At 51.8% G+C, this 21107-nt stretch overlaps 2 protein-coding genes across 12 annotated transcripts in view; both read left to right on the forward strand.

The window, feature by feature from the left end:
- The first annotated feature begins 1564 nt into the window (after window positions 1-1564).
- Kcnk6 (potassium two pore domain channel subfamily K member 6) lies at window positions 1565-13541 on the forward strand. 2 transcript variants are annotated; one of them, XM_021252629.2, is made up of 4 exons: window positions 1565-2002; window positions 8944-9339; window positions 9506-9725; window positions 12141-13541. In XM_021252629.2, the coding sequence occupies exons 1-4, from the start codon at window positions 1681-1683 to the stop codon at window positions 12142-12144; spliced, it is 942 nt and encodes a 313-aa protein (XP_021108288.2). In that variant the 5' UTR covers window positions 1565-1680; the 3' UTR covers window positions 12145-13541. The 2 variants fall into 2 exon arrangements, with proteins under 2 accessions (XP_021108288.2, XP_004875584.2); XM_004875527.4 differs by lacking the exon at window positions 12141-13541 and having other exon boundaries at window positions 1570-2002; window positions 9506-9899.
- A 4640-nt stretch (window positions 13542-18181) lies between these two features.
- The window catches only part of Catsperg (catsper channel auxiliary subunit gamma), a 28643-nt gene continuing 25717 nt past the window's right edge, over window positions 18182-21107 (forward strand). For 8 of the 10 annotated variants that reach the window (XM_087191100.1, XM_087191107.1, XM_087191102.1 and 5 more), the window contains exons 1-3: window positions 18182-19099; window positions 19772-20057; window positions 20149-20202. In XM_087191100.1, the coding sequence (XP_087047226.1) occupies window positions 19803-20057; window positions 20149-20202 (309 nt within the window). In that variant the 5' untranslated portion in view covers window positions 18182-19099; window positions 19772-19802. Of the gene's footprint in view, window positions 19100-19771; window positions 20058-20148; window positions 20203-21107 lie in introns of those variants that run through there. The other 2 variants (XM_087191101.1, XM_087191109.1) reach the window with 2 other exon arrangements.

A 21107-nucleotide genomic window follows, 5' to 3' on the forward strand; every position in this document is an offset into this window, starting at 1 on the left:
ACTGCCCTATTCTTTTGTTTTATTTTGATTTTTGGGCAGTGCTGGGGATCGAACCTAGCATCTCACATATGCTAGACAAGAGTGCTATTAAGCCACTCTCTCTAGTGTTGCTTTTTTGTTGTTGTTTATTTTTTGTTTTGAGACAGAGTCTCACTTTGCAGTTCAGGCTGGCCTTGAACTCACTGTGTAGCCCAGGCTGGCCTCAAACTCACAACTATCCTCCTGCCCCAGCCTCCCAAGTCCTGGGTGTAGATGTGCACCACTGAGATCATCTTTCCTAGTCTCTCATGTTGGAGGCTGATCAATCTACTGATCTGCCTAGAAAGGGGAATGGTGAGGGTTAAAGAAAGATAATAGAGACTTGCATAATTTCAAAGTACATGGCTGGCTGGGAGGTCAGTACCTCAGAGTGGGCAAAGACAAAGACGGCTAGCCACTATGTATTGGGTGCACACAGTAATCAGAGGAAGTATCGGGTGACTCAGAGGGTGGCAGGAATCCTATGTTGATGAGGATCTTAGATTGATGAGGACAGTGAGATGGGCAAAGCATTCTTACAATAGTAGTGGGACGAGACAGCAGGCTAATAAGGAATCTGTCCTCCCCTAGGTGATACCTTTCTCTTTTTTTATTACTACTCGGTTCTCAAAGAGCCAAGATGTCTTCATCTGATGTACTCTTGCCCTTGAGCGTCACAGCATCACCCACAGGACCTTTGAGGGTTCAACTTGTGACCAGAGGCAAAATGGAGTTATGTTTCCACATGCCATAGCCGGCTTTCAGGCAAGAAGACACTGGGCCTTAGACAGTCCTAATCGTAATTTAATTTTGAAATGATTTTCCCCCCAGATTATGTAGAATGGCTCTCGACATTCCTCCAAAGCTTTCTTAACATCCCTAAGCAGGGTTATGGCCTCGTGCTGCTTTCCACATCTCTGCCTTGGTCACTGTGCTGTTTCCCGAATCCCAGCCCTGACCACGCTGGGCTGTCACTCTATCAGTCTCCCCATTAGACTGGGAGCTCCATGAGGACAGACTCCAAGGCTGTCTCAGTCTCCGCTGTGTCCCCAGGACTACCCAGCACAAAGTGGGCGCTGAGCAAAGATGTGAACAGCTAATGACCCCACTCTGCCCACGAGGGCACAGAGGACACTTGACTCAGTGATGTCTGCGTTTGTGCGTTAGAGGTCGCAGCTCCCCTCCAAGGCTCATGATTTGGCAAATGTAGGAGAACCGGACTTCCCCTTGGTTGTCATGCGCCTGGATGCAGTGAGCTCCTTAACAGCTGTGAGCTCTCTTTGAGGAGTTGAGATGCAACTTTTTCGTGCAGGGTACAGGAGCGGAAAGGAGTTTGGATTCTCTGTATTGCAGGGACCCCTGACTCCGGGAGGGAGGAAGAGAGGGAAGGGAAGGACTCCCCGGCTCAGTCCATCCTGCTGGTCTCCCGGCAGAGGCAGGAGCGCAGAGCTCCGCCCTCGGTGCCCTGCGCTAACACACCTGGCGTCTGGGCGTGCCTCAGTTTCCCAGAGGCAGCTCCTCCCTCAGCCCCGCTCCTCCTCCTTTTCCTCTTCCTCTTGGGTCGTCTGTGGCCGCGTCTCCAGCTCCCGGAACTGAAAGTAGGCTCGGGGCGGCGGGGGGCCACGTCAGCGGCCGCCCAGGGCTGTGCGGGCACTGGGCGCCATGCGGCGGGGCGCGATGCTGGGGGGCGCTCTGGTCGCCTACGCCGCTTACCTGGGGCTGGGCGCGCTGCTCGTGGCGCAGCTGGAGCGGCCGCACGAAGCCCGGCTGCGGGCCGAGTTGGGCTTGCTGAGGGAGCAGCTGCTGCAAGGCAGCCCGTGCGTGTCGCCCCTGGCGCTGGACGCCTTCGTGGAGCGGGTGCTGGCGGCCGGGCGGCTGGGGCGCGCCGTGTTCGCCAACGCCTCGGGGGCCACCAACACCTCGGACCCCGCCTGGGACTTCGCCTCGGCGCTCTTCTTCGCCAGCACGCTGGTCACCACTGTGGGTACGTGAGCGCCACCCTGCCGCGGGCTGGCGAGGACCCGGGGCCCCACCTCGGCCCCGTCCTTTGGGACCCGGAACCCTCACGGGTACCCTTTTCCCACCGCCTGTGGTCCAAGGGTGCCCTCAGGACTTCCACTGAACACTGGCCGTAGTCATAGTCTGCCCCCTTGGGGGTCCCCCATCTGAGCCCTTCCTCCAAAGCAGAAAACACTCCAGCTCCCTCGGGACCAGGTCTGCCCTCACGCAAAGTACCTTACAGCGAGCTTCTGGGGCCCATTCCTCCATCTTAACCTCCCTGAGGATCTGGGTGTCTCTAGTCCCCTCTGGGTCTAGGACTGTGTCAGCGACCCGTCTGGGACCCTCTACCTAAGATCCTTCCCCTCTGTCCAGGGGCCTCAGCCCTGCCAGGACCCCCAGCCATCACTTCCGCATATGTCTCCTGACTCACTGGATATGACCCTCCCTGAACACCCCATCCCTCTTTCTCCTGATCCTGGTACCCCTAGCAGGGACAGGGACCCCCAGGTTTTTCAGGGTGCCACCACTAAAGGCTTTTCTTCCAGGGGGAACCCTAGGCCAGGGCCCACGGCCCCCTCTGAGACTTCCACCCCCAAGTAGACCCCGTCCCTCTCCTGCTGCCGTACTCCCCAGCCAGTTACCTTGACTGTAGCAGGGGACTCCATCCCATCAATGTCTTCCCTCTGTCCCAGGGTTTTCCTCCAATGGAATACTCTGTTCCCTCTGCCTAGGACCCCAGTTCAGCAGCCCCATCAACTGTGGGTGTGTGAAGGGGACCCACCATGGTGGGAGCCACAGCACCCTACAGTGAGTATCATGAACTGCCTTCCTAGAAGCCCCCCAGCATAGACTCCCACCCCTTTTGTCCCCAAACCACCTCCAGCAAAAGCTGTAGCCCTGATTGGGGCTGTAGCTCAGTGGCACAGCGCCTGCCGGGCAAGCGAGAGGTACTCCCCAGGAAGGCCTCTTTACACCTGTGAAGTGAGACTCCTACCCCTCCCTGAACCCTGACACCACTCAGTAAGAGCCCCAGAATGACCTGGACCTCCTATGGGGACCCCAGAGCCTTCCACACTGTCAAGGAAACAGACTCCCACCCATGCCAGCCCAGGAACTGCGCTCTGTCCAACTGCTGTCGCACCCCAAGGCTCCTACCCACCAGGCTTCCCAAGCAAGGGGACCTGGGGCTCCTCCAAACTCACGGCTGGGGCCTCCCCACCTCCCTAGCACTACCCCAGCCTGTTTGAGACCAGAAATTCTTTCCATCAGCAACACTTCAGGCCCTCTGCATCCAGAGCTCTCTCGGCACCCACTCAAGACCATTTCTCACTGCACCCTTGACGCTCAGCCCCCACTACACCTTTATCTCGTCACCTCCCCAGGGCTCAGAAGCCCCCTCTGCCTGAGAACTGCCCTCCCAATATCATTTGTGATCCGGAAGACACCAGCTGGTGCCTGCCCCACCTTCCTTTGGCCCCAGGGGAATTATTCTTTCTTTCTTTCTTTCTTTCTTTCTTTCTTTCTTTCTTTCTTTCTTTCTTTCTTTCTGGTTTTTTGAGACAGGCTGGCTTTGAATTCAGTGTGTAGCCCAGGCTGGCCTTGAACTCATAGCAATCCTCCTGCCTCAGCCTCCTGAGTGCTGGGATTATAGGCTTGTGTCACCACGCCTGGCCCCAGGATCCATTTCAAACCAAGATACTGGCACTTGATTTAAAATTGTGACTCCTGAGCTTGACATGGTGGCACATATCTATAATCCCAGCATTCTGGGAGGCTGAGGCAGGAGGACTGAAAGTTTGGGCACTTAGCTACTTAGTGAGACCCTGTCTCAGAAATAAAAAATAAAGGACTGGGTGGGGGGAGTGTAGTTCAGTAGTAGAGCACTTGCTTAGCACACACAAGGCCTTGGCTTCTATCCCCAGACTGCCCAAAAATAAAATAAAGTAAAAAACATCTTAAAACCCTAAGCCCCTTTCTCTGAGCTCTGATTCAAGTGGGATCCTGGAACCTACCCTACCTCCACCTCCAAGCCCTTGAGATCTATGACCTGGGAAGTCCCATACTGTTCCAACCACAGCCCTGGGAAAGCAGGGCTCTCTGCTCTGCAGCCACCCTCAGCCCCAGCTGTCCTCTGTGGAACGGGGATAGCCGGTCCCAACTCCTAACCCATCCTGCTGCCCTCAGTGCAGCAACAGGAACGGCTTTGCTCCCCACCCTGTGGAGCCATTGTGTGGACTGGCAGACTAAGGTCACAGGGGGCAGAGCCTGTGACCCTCCCAGACTGGCAGGAGCTGACCACGCCTGCAGCTTGCTGTGCTTACTCCACCTGGACCTGCCTGACCTGCTCCTGGGCTTCTTTGGGTTGAGTGCGCCACCCGCTGGCTCCTCCCAGATCCTGGTTTCTGAGGAGTCATTCCTGGCGGAGGAGTAGGTGAGGGAACCAGACCCAAGCTGGACTGGTGGCCCTGCTCTGTGGTCCCTAATCTGCAGACCGCAGTGTCCTCCTCCTGTGCAACAGTCTGAGAACACTCCCCACTGCGCTGTAAGAGTGAGAGCCTGACAGAGGACTCGCCACATTTGGGTTTAACTTACTTCATCAGCACAGCATACAAATGAAACTGAGGCCCAGTGAAGTTGGACAACTTGCTGAAGGTCACACAGCTAGGAAGGTGTAGAGTGGGCTTGAATCAAGGCCACCAGGCCCGAGTCCAGTGCTCTTACTGGACCCACCACACTGGTACTGAGCAAGGGCTTTTGGCCCAGAGCTCATAGAAGTCAGTACTGTGTCACTGGGGTTTTTGCAGAAAGAAAGCTTTCTAGAAGTCTGAATGATAGGAGGCAGTGGGCATGCTCATCTGTGTGCCCGGTGGGCCACAGTGAAGGAGTCCAAGCCGCCCTGGGAAAGGGGAAGCGGGGCTGAGTGGTTGTCAGCAGGAGTCACAGTGTACTAGCTCTCACCTGGTATAGGGATAAAGGGGAACTTGTGGCTAACTCTGGTCTCTTCTGCCACTGTTGTTTTATTTTTGCTTTTTGAGACAGGGTCTCACTATGTGGCTTGGGGTGGTTTTAAACTCACTGTGTAGGCTGGCCTACAGGAGAATCAGAACGATTCTCCTGCCTCAGCCTCCTGAGTGCTGGCGTGCACCATCACGCCTGGCATTCTCCTGCCACTGTTGACCGAATGCCTTGGTTCTAACCTGGGTTCTCGAGGCTCTGACTCCTTAATCTGGTTCTGCTCACTCAGTGGAGACTCTGGTTCCATCAGGATGTCAAAGTCGTTTTAGTTTAGGCCTGAGCATTCCATGCCTCTGTCCTGAGCAGTAGCCTGCCCAGTTTTTGAGAACAAGGAAGTTGCTGTCATGGCTTGCTTTCAACATTACTGGGCCTGAAGAAGGGTGATGTGCCAGCTGTAGAACCCAGCTGTCACACAGCAAAGGCAGCAGGGCAAGGGGATGGTAGACACAAGACTACTGAACAACGATGGGGGGGACGGCTCTGGTTTTTAAACAGGAAAAAGCTTTAATTGGAAAGTAAGAAAAATGGTAAGAGACTTTAGCTTGAGGAGCTGACAAAGATCAGGCCGGCCTTTAACAAAGAAGAGTAAGAGTTTTGTTTTGTTTTGTTTTTTTGGTACTGGGGATCGAACTCGGGTCCTTGTGCTTGCGCAGCAGGTGGTGAAACCACTGAGCTAAATCCCTGGCCCTTGTTTGTTTATTTTATTTTATTTATTTTTTTTTGAGACAGGGTCTTACTGTATAATGCAGGCTAGGCTTGAACTCTATGTAGCCCAGGTTGGCTTTGAACTCGAACTCACAGGGTTCCTCCTGCCTCGGCCTCCCTAGTGTTGGGATTACAGATGTGCACCACCACACCTGGTCCAAAGGAGAGTAAGGAAAACAGGAAAGGACTGCACCGTGAGCACTCACCGTGAGGGGCTCACTCCAACGAAGGGGATCAGACTGGTGACCAGCAAGGGCAGGAGGCTGCTTTAAGGACCAGCTGGCGGGCTGGGGTCCACTGATCATTTCCTCAGGCCTGGCTCCCTGGGTCTGGGATTCTCGTGGCTGAGCGGTAGGCCTGGTCCCATGAAAGGACGTCTCTGTTTGTGGTGGCTGCAGTCATGGGGCTCTGGTTTTCCTGGCATCGAGGTGGTCACAGTTTTGGGACAATGGCTGGAGACTTCTGGCCACACTTGGATGTCCCTGTAAACCTCTTATCTTGGAGAGGATAGGGTAGTGGTGGTGAACCTATGGCACTCATGCCTCAGTGGCCTTTTTTTTTTTTTTTTAAAAAAGTACTGGGAGGGCCAGGGATATAGCTCAGTGGTTCTGGCGCCTGCCTCACAAGTGCAAGGTCCCAAGTTCGATCCCCGGTACCAAAAAAACAAACAAAAAAAAAAACATTGAAAAGTACCGGGGATCGAACTCAGGTGTTTGCCCTTGTAGGGCAGGCAGCCAAATCACTGAGCTCAATCCCTGGGCCCCTTGGTGGCCTTTTTATAACATTGAAAGCTCTGAAAGTTTCACCATCATTTGGATACGGGAGTTCTTGCTAAACTTGGACTAACAAGATTCTTTTTTTGTTTGTGATGGTGAGGGTAGAACCCAGGGCTCCCACGTGGTCTGCAAGAGCTCTGCCACTGAGCTACACACCAGCCCCAAAAGACGCTTGCGAAACACAGGCCAGTGAGAGAGATACTAAGAGTAAGATGATGATTTTGATCAGATATCAAGGATGGGGATTCTGTAGATTCCTGTTAAAATTGGACCTAGTTAGCTAGGTGTGGTGACACATGTCTGTAATCCCAGCCCTCTGGGATGCTGAGGGAGGAGAATTGCAAGTTTGAGCCCATCTTGGAGAACTTAGGAGCTATGAGACCCTGACTCAAAATGAGAAATAAAAAATGGTCTGGAAGGCAAGTATAGCGGCACATGCTTATAATCTCTGTATTCAAGAGGCTGAGGCAAGAGGATCTCTGTGATTTTGGGGCCAGCCTGGGCTACATAGTGAGTGCAAGGCCAGCCTGAAACACATAGTGAGACAAGTAATGAGACCTTGTCTTAGGTTCAGTCCCCCATCACACACACACACACACACACACACACACACACACACACACACACACACACACACAAACACACTGGGCTACTGGGCTTAGTCAAGAACAGGGCTTGGAGGAGCCAAACTAGATTGGCCAGTGAGGCATCTTTGCCAGTGTGAAGTGCAGTGATGAAATCGATGCTTGGGGGGGCCCCATGATCACTGTCATTCTGGGGGAGCCAGGAGCTTTGACTATCAGGAGAAACGTTCACCACCGGCACCTCAGTCAGAGTCCTCTCTGCTCCATGTCCTCAATTTTGTCACAGGCCCGTCATCTAAGAGCTGGCCCTGGGAGTTGCCCTAGGCAGCCTGGTCAGAACTCAGGCAGGGGTCAGGTGACAAGGAAGCTAGCATTCTAGGCACTGGCCTAGCAACTACGAGGCCCTGGGTTCCATGTTTAGAAAAAAAAAATGTAGCCTTGCAGTCATTGTAACTCTTCATACTCTTGGTGGGTGCAAAGTCCTGTCCCAACCTGGTAGGGTTGGTGCCACATTTGAGGATGAGTTTGTTTGTTTATTTTGTTACTAGGGATTGAGCCCAGGCCCATCCCTTTTTAAAAATTTTTTTATTTTTAGTCAGGGTCTCACTATGTAGTCCAGGCTGGCCTTGAACTCAAGATCCTCCTACCTCAGCTTCCCGAGTGCTGGGATTATAGGCTGCACCAGAGTGCTTGGCTTCTCCTAACCCTTTAGACATAGATTTCAGGGGTATTAAGTACATCCATGCTGTGTAACCATCATCACCATCTATCCAGAGCTCTTTTCATCTTGCAAAACAGAGCCTCTGTACCCTTTGGAGAAAATTCCTCATTCTCCTGTCCTCTTGTCCCTGGGAACCTTTCTGTCTCTGAATCTAACTACTGTACCTACGTTACTGTGGAGCCATACAGCTTTCATCTTTTCATCAGTGGTGTTTTTCACTTAGCATGTCCTCAGAGTTCATCCACATTGCAGTGTGTGTCACAGCTGCCTTCCTTTTTGAGGCTGAAAACTGTCCTGTTGGATGTATGTATGGTATTGTGCTTATCCATTGACCCATCAGTGGAAATTAGGGTTGCTTCCACGTTGTAGCTGTTGTGAATAATGCTGCTGTAAACATGGTGAACACATCTCTCTTCTAGAGTTTACTTTTGATTCTTTTAAGTATGTAAAAAAAATTAGATCAGGCCAGGTGTGGTGGCAAATGCCTACAATCCGAGAACTAGGAGCCTGAGGCAAGAGGATTGTTTTGAGTTCGAAGCCAGTTTGGGCTACATAGTGAGAGTGCTCAAAGAACCAACCAATCAATCAAAAAATAGGCAGCCGGGCATGATGGCACATGCTTGTAATCCCAGCACTAGGGAGGCAGAGGCAGGAGGATTGCTGTGAGATCCAGGCCAGCCTGGGCTACATAATGATACCCTGTCTCAAAAAAAAAAAAAAAAAAGGAGGGGGGCCGGGGATTTAGCTCAGTGGTTTCGCCACCTGCTGCACAAGCACAAGGACACAAGGAACTGAGTTCGATCTCTGGTACCCCCCCACCAAAAAAAAAAAAAAAAAAAAAAAAATATATATATATATATATATATAGGCATGTGCCACCCTGCCCAACTGAAAATAGTGATGTTTAAAGTCAACTAAAACACGTACAGGGTTAAGTCTTAGATTTATCCAAGTTTCCCTTGGTTACAGAAGAAACCATGGCCCTTGGCCCTGGGGCCCATGTCCGGGCAGCCACTCTCCCCTCTCCCCTCTCCCCCAGGGAACGTGGGAGTGGAGACTGGGGTTGAAATCAGGGCTGAGCAGAGGTGCTGAGTGGGCAGGAGGCTTCCCCATCACCCTGCAGGCTACGGCTACACCACGCCGCTGACCGATGCAGGCAAGGCCTTCTCCATCGCCTTCGCGCTCCTGGGTGTGCCGATCACCATGCTGCTGCTGACCGCCTCGGCCCAGCGCCTGGGGCTGCTACTGACACATGCGCCCCTGTCCTGGCTGAGTTTTCATTGGGGCTGGGACCCCCGGCGGGCGGCCCGATGGCACCTGGTGGCCCTGCTGGCGGTCATAGTCACCATCTGCTTCCTGGTGCCGGCTGTGGTCTTCGAGCACCTTGAGGAGGCCTGGAGCTTCCTGGATGCTTTCTACTTCTGCTTCATCTCTCTGTCAACCATCGGCCTGGGGGACTATGTGCCTGGGGAGGCCACGGGCCAGCCCCACCGGGCCCTCTACAAGGTGCTGGTCACAGGTGAGCTGGTGGCTGGCTGGGGTCCTGGGCATTGCCTTGTCCCAGGGGGCATCTACTGGGTTCCCAGAGGGACCCCACCCCAGCCTGAGGGTGCTGCAGAACCGTGCCCCTGCCCCTGGGGACCGGACCCCACATGGACCCATTGGCTCTCCATGTGTCCCCGCAGTGTACCTCTTCCTGGGCCTGGTTGCCATGGTGCTGGTGCTGCAGACTTTCCGGCACGTGTCCGACCTCCACGGTTTCACAGAGCTCATCCTGCTGCCCAATCCGTGCCCTGCCAGCCTCCACCAGGAGGAGGATGACCAGGTGGACATTCTGGACCCCCAGCCTGACCTGCACCAGGAGCTCTCTGCCGGCTCCCATGCCAACTACGCCTCCATCCCCAGGTAGCTGGGCAGGCACTTCGAGGCTGCAGGAACCAGTGACGAGAGCTGACCAGACATGAATGTCCACACCTGTACGCCAGAGGCACTGTCACCAACTATCCGCCTCATCCCATGTTTTACAGTGCCAGGCTGGGCAGCAGGGGTGGCCGTCTCTGGTCCTCTGAGCACCAGATGATCCTGTCCACTTCCCTTTCTCTTACTTTCCTTCACACTCTGGCCTCTTTGGTGCCCCATTGCTCACACCATTTCTGTCTTCCCCTCTTGCTGTCTCTGTCTTTTTCTCTCTCACACATGCTGTTTCTCTCTCATTCAGCCACTCATCTACTGCTGACTCTACCAGGCTCTGAGCCTGGACCTTACTCTGGCCCTAGATTGGGCACTCTGTCTTGGAAAAGTGGCTGTCCCTCTCTGAGCCTTGAAGAGAGGTTGGAAGGAAGAAGAGATGGAAAGAATCTGTTCATTCATCCAAAGATCCCTCCTTAGTCCTGGCGCTGTGCTGGACAGTGTTGGGGACACAGTAGTGGTGGGGGTGGCCCTGGGCTCTCCTCTCATGGGGCTTACAGACTTGTCCTCAGACAGTGACAGTCCCAAGAGGGCAGGATGTCAATGGAGCCAGCAGAGGGATCAGGTACGACGTGAAAAAAAGCATAGGCAGAGTGGGAGGTGGGGGAGGATAGGGCAGGTGTCCAACGCAGCCAGGAGGGCTTCCCAAAGGAAGGGACAGTTCAACTAAGACCTAGCTGGGTGGTGTCACACTCCTGTAATCTCAGCACTCTGGAAGGCTGAGGCAGGAGAAGTGCAAGGTCAAGCCCTGCCTGGGCAACTTAGTGATTTAGTGAGACCCTGTGTCAAAATTAAAAATAAAGGGCTGGGGGTGTAGCTCTGTATGAAGCCCTGGGTTCCTCTTCTAGTACTACAAACAAACAAACTTAAGTAAGAGCTGAAATGTGAGGGGTAGGCAGGGGGAGAAGTCTCTGATTTATTTTTTCTGAGGTGTCTGCAGGGAGCAGCACCCATGTGGAGAGCCCTGGGGTGGGCCTGGGTGGCAGCATCCTCCTCGGCAGCCTGGCAGGCAGGAAGGGGACACAGGACCCCATTGTAGATCCCAGTGGCTCAGAAAGGCGGCTGGTCCTAGCATGGCTCTGATGCTACAGCTGAGGTCGTGTCCTGAGCACTATCTGCCTGTCCTACTTGGGGCTCAGCCATGTCTTGCCTGTGTCCCCAGGCAGCCACTCTGCCTCTCAGGCTTCCTTCCTTCCTTCCTTTTTCTCTCTCTCTCTTTCTTTCTTTCTTTCTTTCTTTCTTTCTTTCTTTCTTTCTTTCTTTCTTTCTTTCTTCTTCCTTCCTTCCTTCCTTCCTTCCTTCATTCCTTTCTTTCTTTCTTTCTTTTTCTTTCTTTCTTTCTGAGACAGGGTCTCACTTTGTAATGCAGGCTGGCCTTGAACTCACTGGGATGCTCCTGCCTCAGCCTCCTGAGTGCTGAGATTACAGGCCTGGACCACCACACCAGGCTCAGGCTCTGTTTCTATAAAACAGTGACTATAGACTGGCAGTCATCTTCCAAAGCTGATTTTGCAGAGCCTGCCATGTTATTAGGTGACTTTCTCTTTGGGGAGGACTGTTCTGGGTACTTTATATTTGAGGGAAAAAATATTATCATCCTCTTTTGACAGCTTCTACAGAAACTGAGGCTTGGGAAGGGCAACCTCTTGGCTTGGTCACTAGGTGAGGATGTGACTGATTCAGGTTCAGGCCTAGATCTGCCCCCTCCTGAGATGGTTCATCAGTATGAGCCTCTGTGCCAGGGGCCCCTCACTGTGGTCTTCAGCTCTGCACACCTGAGAAGGTGGTGGAAAGGAGCTAGGAGCTGGGTATGATGGTGCCCACTTGTAATCCCAGCACCCTGGGAGGCTGAGGCAGGAGGATTGAAAATTTGACCCCAGCTTAAGCAATGCAGCAACTTAGTGAAACATTGTCTCAAATTAAAAATTTTCAGAAGGGCTGAGGATGCAGGTCAGCAGAAAGGCCCTGGGTTCAATCCCCAGTATTGCAAAAATAAAATAAATACATCAGAGGGACACGGGGGCGGGGGGGGCATTAGGAGGTCACTTAGCCCCTGGGGGCAGGGCTTGATAGGGGGGTCAAGGCTGGAGACAGAGATGCAGGAGCTTAGTTCATGGGAGGGAGTGAAGACAGACCAGCCATGAGCATGAGGTGAAAGGTGCTTATATTTTTTTATATCACAGGAAGATTTTGGTTTTGAGTAACAAAACCTTGACTGGTACTGGCTGAAATAAGACAATTATTATACTGTACATCAACAAAGAGGGGGAGAGCTCTGGGAATGATTCTGTCCACAGCGATGGCAGGGTCTTGTGGTCTCATTTCCCACTATCTCTGCTCTGTCACCCTCAGCTGAAGGCTCGGCTCCCACAAGTGCTCCCTTCATGGTCCCAAATGGCTGCCACAGATCCAGGCATCACGACCAGACCTGGTAATGTCTCATGCAAGCAGCCACCATTGAAACCAGTGTCTTGGTTCCAGAAAGAAGAGCTTACGAAGGAGGCAGAAAAGGAGTGCTGGACCCAGAGGAGTAAGAATACCAGGAAGAAAAAAAAAAAAAAAAAAAAGAATACCAGGAAGGTGGCGAGTATTAGTAACAGAAGTGAGACTTTGAAGGAGGGAGAATCAATGCTGTCAATCTATGCTAAAAAAGTGATGTAAGACTGTTCTAATGATGACAATAGGAAATCCTTACATAGGGTGCACTCTGCACCAGGTACTGTTCTAAGCACCATGTACATTTCACCCTCTCAGCAATCCTGTGAATTATGTACATGCTTCACATTTTACAGGTGAGGAAAGGGGCCCAGAGAGGGTAAGTAACCTGCCCAAAGTCACACAGAAAGTGTAAAATTGGGATTTGAACAGGTTTTATTTAGTACCTTTTTCCACAGGAGTTCAGAATACCCAGTGTCAACTTCTCTCTCAGCCTCTCAGGCTTCCTGCTTCTTACCAAGGTGATAGTTGACTTCACTGCCAGTCACCATGGGGTGAGGAGGCAGTTGCTTCTCATCTTTGGTTTTTTTTTTTCTTTGAGACAGGGACTTGCTATGTAATTCAGACTGGGCTTGAACTCACTATATAGCCCAGTCTGGCCTCACTCCAGTGATCCTCCTGCCTCAGCCTCCTGAGTGCTGGGATTGCAGCCATCTGCCGCTACAGCCTGGCTTGTTTGTCATCTTCTTATGGGAGGTGCCTGTGTGCTCTGGCTTCCACCCCTGGCTGGGGCTCCTTCCAAATTCCTCTCCAGAAAGAGCACTGAAATTGAGGTCCTGTTCAGTTCAAGACATTAAGCAATAAAAAAGGGTGTGGTAAAAATTTCGGAGAGAACTGGGGGTTCCCAGAGTGTGCAGGGTGGTCACTCTGTCCCCGTGTGGACTCTTCTGTCCCCTCCCCGCTATGCTCAGTGCAGGCCCCAGCAATATGCACACACGCAACAGCAATTCCTAGCACGGGAGTTCTGGTGATTGCAGGCTCCAGAGGCAAAGATCCTGGTTCCAAGTCTGAACTCTGTCATGCCCAGGCTGCGTGGGTTCAGGTGAGCAATTTCCCCTCGCTGTGCCTCAGTCTGCTCACCTGGAAAATGGGCTGCAAATGCACTAACTCACGGATTCGAACAATCAGCAACCTAATACCTGTAAAGCCATGAGAACAGCACCTGGGACCCAGTCAAATGCTGCCCAATTTTTCTTCTCATTTCTGCACTCTGCTTCTTTATACTTTAGATGAAATAAAATATTAATATTTTGATAATATGTTCTATTATCCTCATTTCTGCACCTTCCTTTTTTTTTAACCATAGTGTGTTTCAGAGATCATGCCCAAGACACACAGTAGGTCCTCTTTGTACCTGCAATGGCTCCTTAGGACACAGGCCCCAAAGATCCGTTTCAGCACCCTGCTGATAGGTGTGGGGGTGCTTTGTCTTTCACTGGAAAAACAGTGGTGCACTAGACACCTTGTATCTCAAGATCTAACAAAGCACCCCTGGCCCTCAGGGGGTCTGGCTCTATCCTCATGGAGCTCCTGACCCAGTGAGGGAGAAAGACCTGACTCTAGCCGGGTGTGGGTGCACACGCCTGTAATCCCAGCACTGGGGAGGCTGAGACAGGAGGGTTGCTGCAGTATAAGGCCTGCTTGAGTCATATAGAAAGACCCTGTCTCAAAAAAACAAACAGGCGGAAGATTTAGCTCAGTGGTTTCACTGCCTGCTTTGAAAGCGTAAGGACCCGAGTTCAATCCCCTATACCAAAACAAAAAACAAAATCCAAAAAACCCTCCACAATGACCTGTCTAGCTAGTCATGGCCTAGAGTGATCAAAGGGTGGGATGCCTGCCTGGGGGGTGCAGCTCAGTGGTAGAGCAGTTTCCTGGTGTGCAGGCAACCCTGGACTGGATCCCCAGCACTGTAAAAAAAAAAAAAGAGCCTGAGGGAAGGGAAGGAGCCAGCATGGTGACAAGGTGGGAAAGCACGTTCCAGTGTGTGCACAGGTCTGGAGAGGAGACGGTGCCTGACCAAGGATAGAGACCTGTGGCGAGAGAGAGAGAGAGAGAGAGAGAGAGAGAGAGAGAGAGAGAGAGAGAGAGAGAGAGAGAGAGAGAGAGAGAGAGAGAGAGAGAGAGAGAGGGAGGGAGGGAGGGAGGGAGGGAGGGAGGGAGGGAGGGAGGGAGGGAGGGAGGGAGGGAGGGAGGGGGTGCGACAGGGATGAGGTTGCATAGGCTCTGGGGACTCTGAGGAATCTGGGTTTTTTCTTCTTTTGGTACTGGGGATTGAACGCGGGACCTTTCGCTTTTGAGGCAGGCAGCAGCACCACTGAGCTAAACCCCCGGCCCACTCTGAGGAATCTGGACATTTTCCTGAGGTCTGGGCACACATGTTGGTCCCAGAGCTCGTCCCTCAAGGCGTGGGCTCCAGGCCATCAGGATCCCCATTCCCCGTGAACTTGCGAAGATACAGATTCTTGGCCTCACCCCAGATCTACTTGATCAAACACTCTGGGGGGTAGAGCCCACCAGCCTCTTTGAAGTAGTCCTTTTGCTGAGTCTCGTGTGAACTTGAGTTTGAAAAGCACTGGTTTAAAGTCATTTTGCATTTCATCAAAAAGTCACAGCCTGAGTCTTGTCAAGAGGAACAATTACAACAAATATTTTTTTTATTTTTTTGTTACCAGGGATCGAACTCAGGACCTTGTGCTTGGGAGGCAGGCGGCGGAACCACAGAACTAAATCCCTGACAAATTTATTTTTAAAAATTTGTTTATTTAGGGCCGGGGATTTAGCTCAGTGGTTCCAGCGCCTGCCTCAAAAGGGCAAGGTCCCAGGTTCCATCCCCGGTACCGGGGAAAAAAAAAATTGTTTATTTATTCTTTATTTTTTTGAGGCAGAGTCTCACTATATAGTTCAGGCTGGCCCCCAACTCACAACAATCCTCCTGCCTCAGCCTCCTGAGTGCTTGGATTACTGGGGTACACCACCATACCTGGCTACAAAAAATTGAGATTGAAGGTCTTACTTGGCTTTTTTTTATTATTTGTGATTTTAGAACTGGTCCTGTACCGGGCTTGTTTCACCTGCTGTGCAGTAGTACAATCACAGAAATTAAAGATAGTTTATTCACAAGGGAGCAAGTATGGAGACAGACAAGTCTTAAATCTGCCCCCAAGGACAGGGTTTAGGGATATGTATAGCATAAAGGAACAGGCTGATTTAAGGTGAGGGGAATGACTGGAGGTAAAACCATCGGTGGTCTGCACATCTGTAACCAACTTTTATAGTTCTTACTTAGGCACACATCAGGTGTCCAGAAAATGGCAGTCCGATCTGAGGGCAGAGTGTCCCTCCTCCTGAAATCAGAGAAGTCACCTATCTGATGCTTGCACAGGCCCAAGTGAAGGGTCCTAGTTTTCAATAAAGTTTTCCTTCAAGTCCCTGAGAAGTAACCCAGGCAGCTATTATCATCAAAACCAGAGGTCAGAGGTGTTAACTAACAGTGGGAGACTAATAACATTGCTCAGCCTTGGGGGCCTCCAAAATTAGTGATTTTTTAAAACCAAGTCACAAGTAACAGCAAGTAACTAAAAGCAAGTGAAAGCAGAGGGTTTATTCAGGTTTCCCCCAGTTTCAAAATCAGGCAGTATTTCATTCAAAGAAAATGAGCATGCCCATGAGCTGAACAGAGGACACTGGTTTTACAGATAGAGAAGATTGAGGAAAGAAACACAGAACAAAAGCCAGGCAAGAACTGGGTTTAACCCCCCAGGGCAGGGGAAAAACATCTTAAAAACTGAACAGGATAGCCTGCCATGGTGGTACACACCTGTAATCCCAGCCCTCTGGGAGGCTGAAGCAGGAAGACTGAAAAGCTCAACCCAGCCTGGGCAATTTAGTGACTTAGCTAGGCCCTGTGTCTAAATAAATTTTTTAAAAAGGGGCTTGGGGGGGGCAATCCACTTTCCAGTTCCCCTTCTGTCTCTCTTAGAAGCTTTCTCTCAATAAATTTTCCTCCTCTTTTTTTTTTTAAAATAAATTTTCCTACTCTTAAAAAAGAGGGGGGGCTGGGGATGTAGCTCAATGAGAAGGCCCTAGGTTCAATCCCCAGTACTGAAACAAACAAGACAGGTTGTTTCAGGGTTACTTTCCTTGAAAGCAGAGGGAACTCCCAGCTAAAACTGACCTATATGGGGATTTGGCTGTTACAATTCTCCTGATTGCTCAGAAGATCAGATAAATTTAATTTCCACTTGGTGGCAAGGAACTTCAGCATGAATGACTACATTTTGGTTTGGCCAATTGGACCAAGTGCAGGAGCCCAGTCCAAACCAATGACCTCCTATACATTTCATTTAACTGTCAGTCCTCTTGCAAGGGCAAGGTCCCGAGTTTGAACTCGGGTACCAAAACAACAACTGACAACAATTGTCAGTCCTAATCTTGATTTATTTTAACAATAAATTAAAATAATAAACTTATTTAAATTTTACCTATGCCACATAGTCTTCCCATAATACCTGTATGAGATGGATGCCCATCTCCACATTTTAATTTATTTTTATTTTTATTTTTTTGGTACCAGGGATCAAACTCGGGTCCTTGCACTTTCGACGCAGGTGGTGGAATCACTGAGCTAAATCCCCGGGCCCCATCTCCACATTTTTAAAGGACAATGTTAAACTGCAGATTATGGGTTGGGTGTGGCACTGCTGTCAAGTAGTTACTTTGAAAATGGCTCACCAAACAAAAGTATTCCAGGTCCTTCTGCCTCGAAGAGGAATTGGACGAGACAAGCTAAAAATGGTGTCAAAAGTTTATTTTAAAATTAAGGGTGGTGGCTGGGGATTTAGCTCAGTGGTTCTGCCGCCTGCTTTGCAAGCGCAAGGACCCAAGTTCGATCCCCGGCACCAAAAAAATATATAAATAAATAAAATTAAGAGTGGGGCTGGGGATTTAGTTCAGTAGCACTGTCTGCCTGCCTCGAAAGCGCAAGCGCAAGAGTTTGATCCCCAGTACAAAAACAAGAACGAAAAACAAACAAACAAACAAAATTAAGGGAAGAACGAGCTCTGTAGAGCAAACACAGGTCAAACAAAGAGAGAGAGAGAGAAAGTAACAACAAAAGCACGCCCTGAGTCTGGAAGACCCACGAAAGGCTATCGTGGGAGGTTATATTAGCAAGTTCCTCCCGGTGCCCCCTCTCCTTTATACCGTCCAGATCTCGTGGGAGCCTGTGAGAATTTCCTGAGAGTTATCTGGGGCAGCCCTGGGATCTTGAAATTTATAGGCCCCACCTACTTCTCCAGCACTACACTTGGATCTTGTAATTGACAGGTCCTGCTTATTTCCCCAGCCAGCTTTGCCACGCCCTCTCTCATATATCGGCACTAAGCTTGCCTAGTATGTTAAACCCAGGTTTACGCCCCAGTATGGGGAAAAAAAATCACTAAGAAGAAGATTAAATTCATTCCCACAAATTCTCTAGGAGACCTAACTTTTTCAGCAGAATTTTTGAGTTTAAGGACAAGTAAAGACAGTGCTCGCCGTCAGAAGAGACATTAGGAACTCCTTGCAGGATTTAATTCTAACACAGACTTCAGTCAACTCCAGCACTTCTACGTCCGCTGCTACCCTCCCTCGCCGCCACGCCGGGGAGCTTGAGCCCCGCCTCCAAGCCTCCGGAGTGGCGTTACTGTGGAGACAGACGCCCCACGCAGGCGTGGCTCGGGAAAGGTGGAAGTCCGTTGTGGACGTGAGAGCGGCCATTTTGAGACCGGGCAAAGGGGGTGGGACTGGCGCTGCCGAGCAACGGTTGATTGGTTTTAACCAGTGACTGGTACTTGGGGGCGGGAAAAGAGGGCAGTGCCATCCTGGGGGGAGGGAGGGGAAGGGGGAGGCCGGGTGGGGGAAAGCTCGGGAAGGTGAAGAGAGTAGTGGGATCGGGCTGACAAGGGAAAGAGACAGGCAGGGAAGGAGAGGAGAAAGGTGGAGGGAAGAGCTGGGCGTGGCTAAGTGAGCGGGGTGGGGCGAGTAGGGGCGGGGTTGGAAGAGGCAGGTGGATAATCTGGACCTGCAAAGGGAAAGTGAGAAAATGTGGGGAGAAAAAGGGTCGCGGTTCGAGGGGGAAGTTGAAGATCGAGAGGTCAGCGTGGAACGAGGAGAGGGCGCGGGGCGAGGAGAGATATGGCATCCAGGGACAAGTCCGCGGGGAGGAGAGATGCGGGGCCGGGAGAGATCCTGAGGAGAGGAGAGAACGAGGGGCTAGGAGAGATCGCGGGGCGAAGAGAGATCCTGGGACAAAGAAAGGGTTTCTTACGAGAAAGGAAAAGAGGAGCGGTCTCCTGGTGAGAAGAGATTCCAAAGGGAGGAGAGAACCAGGGGCGAAGAGAGATTCCGGGGCGAGGAGAGATCCCGAGGAGAGAGCTCTCGAGGCGAAGAGAGACCACAGGGCCAGGAGAGACCCCGAGGGAAGGAGAGATCATGGCGTGAGGAGAGAACCCCAGGGGAGGAGAGATCCCAAGGAGTGGAGAGATGACGGAGGGAGGAGAGATCCCGAGGCGAAGAGAGACCTCGGGGCGAGGAGAGATCCGGAAGGGAGAGGAGACCCGTGGGTGAGCAGAAACCCCCCGGCGAAGAAAGGGTCCCTGACGAGAAGGGGAGAGTTGAGGAAGGGAAGACCCTTGACAAGAAGAGATCCTGGGGAGAGGAAAAACACTGGGGAGAGCAGAGACCCCAACGGGAGGAGAGAAACAGAATCGAAGAAAGGGTCTCTTATGAGACGTCCCGAGGTTCGGAGAGGGTCTCTAAGGAGAAGCGGCCAGGTGCGGAGCAGCCTGGGGAGCAGCTCGCTCCGGAGCTAGGGAGGCTGGGGGCCGGCGAGGAGAGGGGGAGGGGCAAGGGGCGGAAGCCTAGGGAGAAGCAACCCCCAGGCCCAAGACGGGGGCGGAGACAGGGGAAGGGGCCGGGCGTGGAGAAGGCTCTGGATCCGGACCCGAGCGGCTGGAGGGGAATGCAGGGTAGCGCCCGGTGCCAAGCCCGGGCCAGAGCGAGGAGAAAGGGACGGCACCAGGAGAAGTGGGGGGTGGGGTGGGGGGTGGAGCAAGGAGTGAACGGGGAGCCAGGCGCAGGAACAAGAGTGTGATCACGAGCGCAAAGGACCCGAGTTCTATCCCCGGTACCAAAAAAAAAAAAAAAGAGTGTGATCACGGGTCAGAGCGGGACGAGGGAAAACAGGAGGGGCTCTGTCAAAGCCAGAAATAAAAGTAAGCGGGGGGGGGGGGGGGGGGACCAAAAGGAGGCGGAACTAGGAGCAGGGGCAGGGCGAGGTTAATTGAAGCGACCAGGAGTCGGGGCAAGGCTTGGAGTCTTAGCAGGGCCAGAGCTAGGAGCCAGAGCAGGGGCGGGGCCAAGAGCAGGGGCGGGGTCAGGAGCCAGAGCAGGGGCGGGGCGAGGCTCAGGAGTCATCCAAGAGATCAAACTTGCACGTTCTCCAGGTTCTAGCTGCACATAGTGCGCTGCCCAGCCATGATCCATACCGGTTCTGTGTGCCCGAGAGTACGACTCCTTCGGGTGTTTTTGGCACTTCTGGCGGTACCAGTGGCATCGTCGAGGGTGTGGGAAAGCGATGATTTCCAGGACTGCACCTGGAAGGTTGTTCTGAACAAGTTTGATAGGGTAGGTGACACCCACGTGAGTGACCGCTTCTATGATCAAGAGCCCGTGGATACAGTGAACAGCGTATTCAGCATGCTGGTGGACTCGCCCATTGATCCACAGGAGGTGAGGGTGAGGGAACCAGGCTCAAACGAACCTGAAGGGTCCTGCACCTCTACCACTTGGCCCTGAACACTTCACCCACCTCTCCTTGCAGAAATATTTGGGCTTCCCTTACTACCTCAAAATCAACTACTCCTGTGAGGGACAGGTGAGTGGATGTCCTCATCCTCCCCTTCCCCCCAGGATCCAACCCAGGGCCTCAGGTTGCTAGGCAGGTGGCAGCACCATACAACCCTGGGATAATTAGGGATTCAAGATTATCGAGCCTGGTGCAGTGTGGAGACCTATAACTCCCCAGCTCCTTCTGGGATTGCCTAAGCAACTTAGTGAGATCTTGTCTCAAAATAAAAAGGTCCAGGGACACAGAGGAGTGTTTACTGGGGTCAATCTCTACTACTGAAAAAGAAAAAGGAGCCGGGCATGGTGGTGTATGCCCTTAATCCCAGCACTCCAGAGGCTGAGGCAGGAGGATGGCCATGAGTTTGAGGCCAGCCTGGGCTATATAGTAAGTTCAAGACCAACCTGAACTAATAGCAAGACCCTGTCTCAAAAAACCAAAAAACCAAAAATCAAAAAGGATTATCTATGTACAGTTCCCAGTATCTCACATAATATGTGCTCAAGTAAGTGGTTTTTTTCCCTTTGGCCATATTGTTTTGCAATAACTCGCATACAATAACATTCAGCTTTTGCATTGTTTTGTGCTGCTGGGGATGTAACTCAGGGCATGGAACCCATAGCTAAGGCCCTGGGTTGGATCCCCGGGGAAAGGGATGGATGGGGCCACTGAGACTGACAGAACCCATTCACCTGTCCTGGTGCATGCCAGGCAAGTGCTTTACCGCTGAGCTACATTCCCAGCCTCCAGTTGATCATTTAAAAATGTATAATTCAATTCTTTTTTGGTAAAACTTACAAAGGTATACAACCATCATCTCTCTATGTTTTTTTTTTTTTTGGTACCGGGGATCGAACTCGGGTCCTTGCGCTTGCACAGCAGACGGTGAAACCACTGAGCTAAATCCCCGGCCCCCATCCTCTCTATCTTATTGC

Source organism: Heterocephalus glaber, unplaced genomic scaffold (assembly GCF_053883595.1).
Source record: "Heterocephalus glaber isolate CG9 unplaced genomic scaffold, H.glaber_assembly_v1.0 deba00001561, whole genome shotgun sequence".
NCBI lineage: Eukaryota > Metazoa > Chordata > Mammalia > Rodentia > Bathyergidae > Heterocephalus > Heterocephalus glaber.

Bases quoted from the DNA above. Each gene is read 5' to 3' on its own strand.
- Kcnk6 (XM_021252629.2), top strand. From the start codon at position 1,681: ATGCGGCGGGGCGCGATGCTGGGGGGCGCTCTGGTCGCCTACGCCGCT. The intron at 2,003-8,943 runs GTACGTGAGCGC...ATCACCCTGCAG, and splicing joins CACGCTGGTCACCACTGTGG to GCTACGGCTACACCACGCCG. The intron at 9,340-9,505 runs GTGAGCTGGTGG...GTGTCCCCGCAG, and splicing joins CTACAAGGTGCTGGTCACAG to TGTACCTCTTCCTGGGCCTG.